Source organism: Colossoma macropomum, unplaced genomic scaffold, assembly GCF_904425465.1.
Source record: "Colossoma macropomum unplaced genomic scaffold, Colossoma_macropomum, whole genome shotgun sequence".
NCBI classification, from domain to species: Eukaryota; Metazoa; Chordata; class Actinopteri; order Characiformes; family Serrasalmidae; genus Colossoma; species Colossoma macropomum.
In genome coordinates this window covers 43997868-44009905 of record NW_023494785.1, presented here as the reverse complement: position 1 = coordinate 44009905, position 12038 = coordinate 43997868, and the positions used below count along the sequence as shown (strand labels likewise).

General features: G+C 39.4%; 1 protein-coding gene across 1 annotated transcript in view; it reads right to left on the bottom strand.

Moving 5' to 3' along the window:
• Positions 1 to 7538: 7538 nt before the first annotated feature.
• Positions 7539 to 12038, bottom strand: part of deptor (DEP domain containing MTOR-interacting protein) — a 51975-nt gene continuing 47475 nt past the window's right edge. Inside the window, exons 10-11 of the mRNA XM_036596167.1 lie at positions 11832 to 12002; positions 7539 to 11266 (exon numbers count right to left, since the gene is read on the bottom strand). Coding sequence (XP_036452060.1) covers positions 11874 to 12002 — 129 coding nt within the window. The 3' untranslated portion in view covers positions 7539 to 11266; positions 11832 to 11873. The remainder of the gene's footprint in view (positions 11267 to 11831; positions 12003 to 12038) is intronic.

The window sequence follows — 12038 nt, the reverse complement described above, 5'->3', positions numbered from 1 at the left end:
AGTGGCCAGTAAGTGGAAGCACAAGGTAGGCATTTCTAATAAAGTGGCCAGTTAGGGGAAGTGCAAAAGAGGTGTTTTCATTAAAGTGGCCAGTTAGTGGAGGAACAAGATAGGTGTTTCTAATAAAGTGGCCAGCAAAAGGGTGGGCCTCTTTTGAACTAAAGCAGGCATTTCAAACCCTGTCACCTTTGAACACCTAGCTCACAATAATGTTCTGTTACCCTTAAAAATGCACCCAAAATATGTTTGAATGGCTTTATTGATTCATAATATAAAACACAGGCAGTACTTAATTGGTCCCCAAGGTGGCAGCAGTGCTTCATTTACAGCACCGGGGTGTAACCAGCTTTAGGTGTTACCTAATCTCAAAAAAAAGACAAGCACACATTTTTCCATGAGAGGCCTTAAAGGGTGGCAAATAGGAGAGGAGTTACAACAAAGCGTGGCTCATCAGGGAGTGGATTAAATTAAAAGTTAATTAAATCCTACAGATTTTATTTGGGGCTTATAGAATTAATCTGTTTCATATATTCCTCCTCTTTTACCTCACAGCCTATCAGCCTATAAGCATTAGCAATTAGCACTGTGCTAACTGCATGGCTAAAACATCACTGTGTGGAGTCGTTCAGTGTCTCTAATAGACTTGATGATATTGTTTCTGACTCACTGTTATCTATAAACATGGACCAACATATAGTAGCATAGCTAAAAACACATTTTGTATGTTTATTTACTTAATCTATTGCTTTAACCCTTACAGAAATCTGATGTATGGCCATATACACGCAGGTATATATTTCAAAAATAAATGTACATATATGTTGTGTACATATATGTAAGTATATATGGTCACATATGCATAATATATGGATCATACCTATAAATAGGGGTGGGAATCTTTAGGGCACCTCACAATTCGATTCGATTACGATTCAGAGGCTGTGATGCGATTATAAAACGATTATCGATGCATCTTTTTTTTCTATACAGGATTTCTATTTTCTCACTGTGTAACTTGGTAGTTTTAAAGCAAAGTATTTGTAATGATCCATAATGAATTTACTTCCAATATCTTTTATTAATAAGTCAAATGGAAGTGATGTGGTGAGTGAACTGGAAGGCTCTCATTCACTCCTCTGTTTGGAGCACATGAGACGCTGCTGCCACTCATCTGTGATAAAATCCGCAGTTACGGTGAAATAAGATCCAGTGGTGATGGATGACCATGCAGCACGTTACAGCCGTCCTGCCCGATTTATTCAGCGATTTCATAACTTAGGTCTTGGTGTTGTAGAGAGTGGGGGGGGGTCGCTATGTCAGTAAAATATCTTCGGGTACAGGGACGCTGTATCTCGACTCCAAAGTGCGCAACATAGCGAGAAAACTATGGTTCTCAACGACTGAGTACGGATGAAAATCCTTGGCAATAGAAGTTGCGATAGAGTTTGTAGTTCGCTTCGTCCTTTTATGTGTGCAGCAGTTACATTCTGGCCCCTCAGGCACCATTTAAGGTGGAACGGGAAAATTAGAACAAGAAGCTGGCGAATGAGAAAGCGACTTCAGCCTCGTAAAAAGTTGAACGTTGAGAGACATTTTACAAGAAACTGTTCTACTTTTGAGGAAAAGTTTCCTGCCGGAGATGTGAGAAAAGCAGCTGTAGCTGAGCTAAAGCTTAAAGCAGAGCAGAGTAAGTCATTTATATTATATTTTTACCCTATAATAGGACATTAACACATACTGAGACATATTTACAGCCAAGACGGTAAAATGGACTCAAAGTGGTTTGATTTTTGTTGAAAGGACAAAAAGGCTCTTATTAACATTTGGGTTGCGACCCCTGCACTAGCTTTTAATGTAGTGTGCCACCACAGACTGTCCGGGTGCTGCACGTCTGCACGTTGCAAAGTTCCACCTTTTGCGTTCCGTCAACATTACGTTATCAAATAAAATGTAGAAAATCGATTTTTGACATTTGTGAATCCATTCAGAGTCGTTCACGTCCGCATCGCGATGCATCTAAGAATCGATTTTTCCCCACCCCTACCTATAAACATACAGAGTTATACACTATTTGACACAATATTTTGCTTTTGGGTTTCATCATTTTATTTTCCTCTAAACTATTTTGGCACAAAATGAACTTAATAGGTATTCTGCACACTGGATTTAAGGGATGTCCATATATGCTAATATATGTCATCTATTTAAAATCCATATATTTCCATATATCAGATTTCTGCAGAGGGAAAACTGAAACCATAAAGAACAAAAAACAAGTGCACACAAATGACAAAATTCACTCAAATCAGCATGTTTAATAAAACATTTCTTACAGACGTGTGATTTTGAGCTGCATATGGCACCTTCAGCTTATTTAGCAGACCTGGACACATTCACTGCTGCAGTGTGATACAGTAAGTGCTACAGCTACACGCTTTCTGCTCCCTTTTGCTCAGTTTGACTGCAAAAGTACAATTAACACAATAAGACTGTTCGGTTAGCTTGCGTTTCCCTGTTCCCGGCTAACATGGCACGCTAGTACAGACAGATTGGAGCTGAATGGAGCTGACTGTCAGTATGGTACACTGTACAGAGCACTGTCAGGGTTAGTGAAGGGGTAATGAGTCGGGCTGGTTACTGAAATTCAAAGGTTTTATGGCACTGAGCAAATTATTTCAATACTACACTGCAAAACATCGTATCTTAGCAAATGAAATCGCCTTAAATCCAGGCTTAATATCTAATTTCTCATTTTAAGATGGTTGTCGGAACACTGAGTGTGTTTACATGCAGTCAATCATCCGATAAATGCAGAAAATCTGATTTTGTCAGTAATCCGATCAGCACGTTTAGATGCACTTGGGTAATCAGATAAACAGGAAACTCTGAGTCTACATGAGTCAGACAGTAATCAGATTTCTGCTTTACAACCAGCCAATAAACTCACAGAAGACGACGTGACGTAAACGTAACGGAAATCTCAAACTTCATGTTGCGGCTTTTTTTAAACGCCGCGCCGCTTTACCTGAAAAAATGAACGTACATCAAATCCTTCATTTTGTCAAGAATGTATTTGGTTTCAGCGTCGCTCCAAAAGTGTTTTGCTGCTCACTTATTTCCGGTACCAACGTCTGTTTTCATGCTCAGACTGAGAAATTCGAAAGAAATCAGAGTAAGAGCACTGAGAAATCTGATTACGGAGCTCACATTCAGCCTCTTTATCTGATTTCTTAATCGGATTCCTAGATTGGAGTGTAGTGTTTACATGCTAATTTGAATAATCGGATAACTGCAGAAATGATTGATTATTGGATTATTGAGTGCATGGAAACGCACTCATTATAAGATTAACTTACTTCTAGATTTTTCTCACTATATTTGCAGGTGATGTTGCTTGTTTCAAGCATATTTCTTAAAACAAGCCAATATTGTGAGATAATTTATAACTTTACAATTTTGCGCAAAACTAGGAAAAAAGTCTAGAAATAAGTTTAAAAATTTTCTAATATTCCTACAACCATCTTAAAATGACAAATATTAGATATGTAGACCAGGGTGCGCACCGATTATGAATTTTTATGCTTCTCATTCAGATTTCTTCCCAGCCAAATTGGCTGATTTGTTTTTTTAGTATTTTTCTTCATTAACCGAAGCTGAAACTTTGTGGGTTAAACAAACACCAGAAATACAGAACCACATTATCAGCACTTTCTATCCAAATTTAAAATAAATAACATTATTTCTCTGTAATGCGTCAAACTGGCAGCTCACAAATGACTCTCTCTGAAACGCTGCCGACATTCTTAAAAAAAGGTGGTTCTTCAAGGGTTCTTTAGCGAAGAAAACGGGTTTATTTAGAAAAAGGTTAAAGGGTTAAAGGGTTCTTTGCATCATGATAGGGTTTTTTCAAATGATGGGCAATGTGCATGAATGTGCTGTAGATGGTTCTATACAGAACCTTTTTATAATGGGTTCTACATAGCACTCAAAGGGGTTTTTTTGTTACAAGCTAGACATCGTAACAATAGAAGAACCCTTTTGGGAGTTATATAGAATCGTTTTCAAAAAGGTTCTATATAGAACCATATACAGCACATTCTCCATCAATCTAAAGAACGCTTTCATGATGCAAAGAAACTTCTAATCATGCAAAGGGTTTTCATGGTGTTCATGGTTCTGTAAAGAACCCTTGAAGAACCATCTTCTTTAATAGTGTGCACTCTTAAAGAAGATGATTCTTCAAGGGTTCTTTAGCAAAAAGACTATGGTTCTTTATAGAACCACAAACACTCAAAGAACACTCTTCATATTGATGGAGAATGTGTTGTATAGGTTCTATGTAGCACCAGGGGTTCTGCTACTGGTATGATGTCAAGCTTGTATACAATAGAAAAACCCTTTTTCAAAAAGGGTTTATACCATATACAGCAGGATTCTGTAAGTGTTTGTGGTTCTATAGCTTCTATAGAACCATAGCCTTTTTGCTAAAGAGCCCTTGAAGAACCATGGACACTCAGAGAACCCTTTGCATGATTAAAACTTTCTTTGCATCGTGAAAGCGTTCTTTAGATTGATGGAGAATGTATATGGTTCTATGTAGACCCTTTTTGAAAAGGGTTCTATACAGCACCAAAAAGGGTTATTCTATTGTATACAAGCTTGACATCATACCAGTAGGAGTACCCTTGGTGCTACATAGAACCTATAGAACACATTCTCCATCAATCTGAAGAACTATTTCACCATGCAGAGAACCATCCAAATATGAAATGGTTCTTTGAGTTTTTGTGGTTCTATGTAGAACCACTGTCTTTACTAAAGAACCCTTGAAGAACGATCCTTTTTAAGAGTGTATTTAGCATAAAATAAAAAAAAGTACGAGGCAACTGGCTGTTTAGCACAATGACTCGTTTATAATTGTGCTATGATATTTGCTTAATATTCCCACACTGTATAAATCAACACTGATAAAATACAAACAATAAACCAGCCAAATTCCCAAAATGTTCCAAAATCTTGGCTGCTGATTGGCTGTATAAATTACGTTCCGTATGCGCGCTAGTTCTCGACTAGTCTGCAGTTAATCCTGTGCTTGCTCCTGGTTTAAGCCACGCCCACTTATGGTTTGTAATTTAAAGGTATCATTCAGGAATCGAATCAAACTGACAGTACTGGTATTAGAACCGAAACGTTCTGATCAATGCCCAGCCCTGGTAATGGGTGACCCCTCAGCTGTGATGATTAGCAGCAAAATAAAAGTCATTAAGGCAAACGATTCAAGCTTATTGCCCTGAACAGTCAAAGCTCTGTAACTCTCCCTTCTTCATCAATGGACCAATGAGACCAAAGCTTCTGAAGAACATCTTTACAAATATACAAATATTCCATCTGTCCACAGGTTTTATATCTCTCGTGAGGCTGGACACGCTTTACAGAACGCTGGTAAAATCCCATTCAGCCTAATGAGAAACTGTAGAACAGACTCAGTTTATATCACAATACCTACATTTAGAGTCGGTTATTCATTCAGCCTAATGAGAAACTGTAGAACAGACTCAGTTTATATCACAATACCTACATTTAGAGTCGGTTATTCATTCAGCCTAATGAGAAACTGTAGAACAGACTCAGTTTATATCACAATACCTACATTTAGAGTCGGTTATTCATTCAGCCTAATGAGAAACTGTAGAACAGACTCAGTTTATATCACAATACCTACACTTAGAGTCGGTTATTCATTCAGCCTAATGAGAAACTGTAGAACAGACTCAGTTTATATCACAATACCTACATTTAGAGTCAGTTATTCATTCAGCCTAATGAGAAACTGTAGAACAGACTCAGTTTATATCACAATACCTACATTTAGAGTCAGTTATTCATTCAGCCTAATGAGAAACTGTAGAACAGACTCAGTTTATATCACAATACCTACATTTAGAGTCAGTTATTCATTCAGCCTAATGAGAAACTGTAGAACAGACTCAGTTTATATCACAATACCTACATTAGAGTCGGTTATTCATTCAGCCTAATCAGAAACTGTAGAACAGACTGAGTTTATATCGGTTATTCATTCAAGTTGGGATAGAGTTTGTGTAGTAATTTTTGTTGTGTAATTGTGTTTTCAGAGATAAACATCTTCTTGGCTGATTTAGCAGAATTAGCTAAGTTAATGTAGCATGGCTGAATGAAGCTACTCTATCTAGCAACATTAGCAGATCTCTTATCTTCAGCTAAGCTACAGCCATCCTAGTGTTGCTAGCTAGCTGCGGTGTTGTTTTAGCCTACACAGCTAGCAACTGTAGCATGGCTGAATTTACTCTAAGGGATTTACTGATGTCGTTAGATAGCTACGTTAATGCCGTAGCCTAAAACACTGCTGCAGTATTGGATTTGCTAAGTGATTGTTGTAGTCTACACCCATAGATATACATACCTAGCTGCTGCGTTGGGCCCAGCCAGGCACGTCAACGGCGCCGCCATTTTAGGGCGGTCAACATCGCTGCTGGACTGCATTCAGTACCATTACAGAGCAGCAGGTTAATAAAGATACTGTCCAAAATTACACTATTTCAGGAATATCACACTCAGAAAGTGGGACAGGATTATATAACGGAGGGAACGCAGTGATCCACACTCATGTCTGTGTGATGCGTATTGTCTGTGTGATGTTTGTGTAGATATGGCCGTGTGGTTGGTGAAGCACAGAGAACCTGTTGATGTGATTGTTTTTCCTCTGGTTTTATATGAAGCTTATTTCATTTAATAGTCTATTCAGGATCTTAACTTGATGTAGTTGTTATTTATTTACAGTGATGGTTAAAGCTTTGTAGCAGTAAGTTATAGCATTCCTTAATCCGTGTAGATATTGATAATAGATTAACTTTAGAACCTTCTTACAAGAAGCTGAAGTTAGCATCTTATTCACAGCGTCTTGTTCAAGTTTTCCCATTCCACCTTAAATGGTGCATTTCTGGTGCCTGAAACTGCACCATTTAAGGTGGAATGGGAAAACTCAAACAAGAAGCTGGCCAATAGGAAGCCAACTTCAGCTCCAACCTTCTCACTGTGTTTTGGGGGTTTATTTTATTTTTATGTGTATTAAGATTAGAAGTGATTCACACATTGATGGAGTTACTGATGTGTCTGATTATGTTTCTCATGCTAAACTCAGTTTTTAACGTTGGGTGCAGACTGAATAAAGTAACAAAGGCTCCCGAGAGCAGCCCGTACAGCCTAGAATAATCTGTGTCTGAGGATTATAACAAAACAGATTTGGTGAAAATGGTTAGTAATAAGGAAGTTGTGGATGATTTAATCCTGAGACTCTTCGTCTCTCGATACAAGTGAATCTGTTCAGAACCGGATCTTGACCTCTCCAACATGGCGGACGCTCAGACGTATCACCTCAGATGGAGAACAACAGACAGCGCAGCATCTAGGTATGGACATCTATGCCTACAACACTAGCAACTGTAGCAGGCTGCATTTACTCCAAGGGATTATATCACAATACCTACATTCAGAGCCAGTTTATCCCTAAAACCTTTATTACATGACAAAAAAACTTTCACAGGCATACAAAAGAAATAATATTTGAAGTTAAAAACTCTACATATTTTAGTAAAAGCTGAGTGGAGCTGCAGCTTCTCATGAGGCTGAGAGGGGCTTTACTTGCGTTCTGTAAAGCTCAGCCTCACAGCAGTAGCTGTGGAAGAATGTATCTGTGGGTGGAGGCTGGATTGGCCGATTTCCCGAAGTTCACTCCAAGGAAACGAGGCATAAAGAAGATGTCACTGATATAAATCTGCAGTACGGTGCTATTCGTCCCCAGTGGAACCCCCTTTTGTGTTCTTTATACATATAACGGACTTACAGAGCCCCACACTGCTACTCTGTCCTGCTGAAAGGACGTCCTGACTGCTAGCAAGCGCTATCTATACATGCATTAGGAGCGCTCCTCACATTTAGCACTACTGGACTGTTTACATCTCTGTTTTAGCTTCATACTCAAACGTCTTACAGATGTGCGCTTCTCATAACGGCATATTTTGGTGACTTAAACACTTTACTGTTCAATTTAACAGCTGCTGTTAGCTGTTATCAAGTTATAGCTTTCCTCTATATGGATTATGTCTATGCGTTTGGTAGATAAATAGCATTTAGTAGCTAGCACAACAACACTATTGCTAATTAAAGGGGAAGTCCTCCCATTTTTCACAATTTCTGTAGAATTAAACGGTTGAGATGTAAACAGAGTCGTTCAGAGTGGTTTGGTGTGAAACGCTCCGTTCTACAGAAACTTAGAGTCAGAACTGTTCACAGTGGTGGTGATAGGAACCAGACGTCCACCTCTAAAAGCTCCCTCACAGAAAGTTCCTACATGAAATGGTTATGAATTCACTGCCTGATGACTGAGACCCTGTTCTATGATTATAGGGTACTGTGAGGCAAAATAGTCCCCAAATTTCAGATTTTCCACTATTTTCCATCATCATCATTCCATATATAAACTCAGAAGACTCGTGTAGGTTCACTGGTGGTTCTGGATAGAAAATAAAATGTCTATATCTGTGTTGTAGTCATGGCGACCCCTGGTTCCTATCACCACCACTGTAAAGACATCTGAACCATTTCACACCAAACCACCTTGAATGACATCTCAGCCACTGAATTATAAAAAAAAATCCTGTTTAAAATCTTTACTGCTGTTTCACATTATACAGAGAGCTACATGACTGCCTACCAATTGACATTAAATGGTCATAAAACGTTTCATTAAGACGCCTGCAGAATAAATTACAGCTGTAAATCCTGTGTAAGTGCCACCATTATTTGGAGCATGATGTTTTTCTTTGTTAAACTATACGGTTCCATAAACACTGTGCCTAATGATGACCGTCTGGCTCTACAGGGATAAAGACACTCCTGTTGAATCTTAACTAAGAAGCCTGGACATGACCTATTGACATTCAGCCCTGAAAACCTCCACGACCAGCACATGGTTAGCCACGCTCAGCTGCGCTGCACCACTGCTTTACAATAGCGTATTCACTCAGCTGGTCGTAACCTCTTCCAAACCATGAATGAGGAAACTGTCCAACAGAAGAGAAAAATGAAGCTCTGAATGAACAGATTTGGCACGGATTCCACAACCCTGACCAAAAACGAGGTCACAGATCTGTACAATATTTGTTACAATCATAGAGTGTGTCTTTAGAAGAGTGAAGCACTATTGGGATGAGCTTTGTTTTCCATGTGGAGGGAGTGGTGACGCAATTATTCCCAGAGTTATTTTAGTCCAAATCCTTCCTCTCAGTAACTCTTTACATCTGTAAATAATCCGTATCTACCTTAAAGTGAACTACAGAAATAGCCAGTTCATATCAGTCCTGTGTGAATTGACATGTTGGTAAATATTCTACCATATCTAGAGATGTCCCAGTCCGGCCTATCCAAGTGTATTTTAATGGAGTATTGGCCATATTAAGCCTGATCCACTTCCACCTCGTTTTCATTCTGTCTAATTTTCTCCCCAACTTTAGTCGTGAACAATTTCAACTGTAGATTAAAATTATGGATGGCTGTGCCATCTCCAGGAATTGAACATATAACCAATTCCTATTGGTCATGACTAAAATTGCGGATGGCTGTGGCATCACTGGGGACTGAAAATATAGCCAATTTCCACTGTTCATGACTATGTGGATAACTGTAGCATCCCCAGGAAATTGAACATATAATCAATTCCCACTGGTCACAACTACAATTACAGATGGCTGTGTCATCACAGGAATTGAACATATAACCAGTTCCCACTGCTCAGCTGTGGCATCACTGGGAGTTAAACATATAACCAATTACTAACTGGTCATGACTAAAACTGTGAATAGCTGTGGCATCACTGGGAAATTAACAGATAACTATTTCCCACTGGTCATGACCAAAATTATAGATATAGGCTGTGGCATCAATGGGAATTGAACACATAACCAATTCCCACTGGTCACGGATGGCTGTGGCATCATGTGGTCATCAAATCAGTAAGTAAAACTGGATCATAATCTAATGCTAGACATGATCAACATTAAATTGTCCTAAAAAATGTAGCACCTAAAAGGTACCTATTTTGGATTGAACCGATACTCAGCATTAAACTACTCAAGTTGGATGGCAGACAAAATCGGGACATCCCTGATGAGATCCTGTGAGAAAATACCCTGCGATTTTTCTTTAAGAACGGAGGCACTCGAGGAAAGTATTTATCTTTAATCTGCAGCCCTAATTTCTCTACGTACTGGACTAAAATGTACATCATTGAACACTGAACAGCCCTGAAGCCTGATTTGACGTGGTGTGTTTGACAGTTTGCTGTAAGCTCTACAGCTAATGACACACTGTGTTCGCTAAAGACGTACGATAAAATTTAGGACGTTTTCTATTCGTACGCAGCTGAAGCTGCTCATCACCCACGAAGCTGTGTTGATGTGGCAAAGAGAGGAGACCCTCCTGTTTCTGTAACTTATCGTCCATAAACGTTACAGACGTCCCGCGGTGACATTTCTCCACTGGCGTTTGTCTGGAAATCTCGCGTCCCAGTAGTTCTCCAGTCAGTCAGTGGGAGGCGCTAACGGGAACAGAATGTAGAGTCTCTGAAGGAGAAGGAGGCAGGGAGATGGACGTCCTTCTCTCTGTAGAAGGTTCTGCCGAAGATCCAACTGTGAGTCCGACCAAGAACCCTCAGAGAAGCTGCTACATCACCAGCGTCATAAGAAAAGCTCAGGTTTAACTTTGGTACGATCTGAAAACGTCAGCTGCCTTTTATGCGTACAGTACCGTTCAGAAGTGGAATCACTGTTTACATTCAGATAAAACCAGTTATGTTGCAGACAAATGTAGAAAATGAATGAAATTAACATTCAGAATGAAGTTCTAATAAGATTAATATCCAGAATGAAGCTTATAAACTGCTATTAATTATAATGCTACATTATCACTTAATAACTTCTTGCTGTTCCCAAAAAATTGAGATATTGAATAAAACATCTTTAAATACCTTCTGCTGTTCAAGTTATGGTAATTCAATCTGCACTGTGTATATAGTTACTGAACAAAATGACCAATATTAATAATATGACGAGCGATTCTGAACTTCTGAACGTTTCACTAACGTACACTACAGTTTACACTGTTTTCACCTTTATGAAGTTTTCTTATGACAGTGATGGTATGCAGCAAAGAGAGAGAGAGAGAGAGAGAGATCTAACAAAGAGCGAGTGATACTGAGAGAGAGAGACCGAAAAAAAGAGTGACACTGAGAGAGTGAGACCTTAAAAAGAGAGTGATACTGAGAGAGACCTTAAAAAGAGCGAGTGATACTGAGAGAGAGAGACCTTAAAAAGAGCGAGTGACACAGAGAGAGAGACCTTAAAAAGAGCGAGTGACACAGAGAGAGAGACCTTAAAAAGAGCGAGTGACACAGAGAGAGAGACCTTAAAAAGAGCGAGTGGCACTGAGAAAGACCTTAAAAAGAGCGAGTGATACTGAGAGAGAGAGACCTAAAAAAGAGCGAGTGACACTGAGAAAGACCTTAAAAAGAGCGAGTGATACTGAGAGAGAGAGACCTAAAAAAGAGCAAGTGACACTGAGAAAGACTTAAAAAGAGCGAGTGACACTGAGAAAGACCTTAAAAAGAGCGAGTGATACTGACAGAGAGATATTAAAAAGAGCGAGCGACACTGAGAGAGAGAGACCTAAAAAAGAGCGAGTGACACTGAGAGAGAGAGAGAGAGAGACCTAAAAAAGAGCGAGTGACACTAACTAATAGAGAGAGGAGAGAGAGAGAGAGCTCTAAAGAACTTCAGTCTTCAGTACTCCACTTCCTCCATGACCTCCATGACCACCGTCCTTGGCCCGGTCAGAATGAGGTTGCTGACCGTCCTGTAGTCCAGGTTCAGCACGTTTAGACCGTTGACCGAAACCACAAACTGACACACCTGGAGACGAGAGAGAGAGAGAGAGAGAGAGAGAGA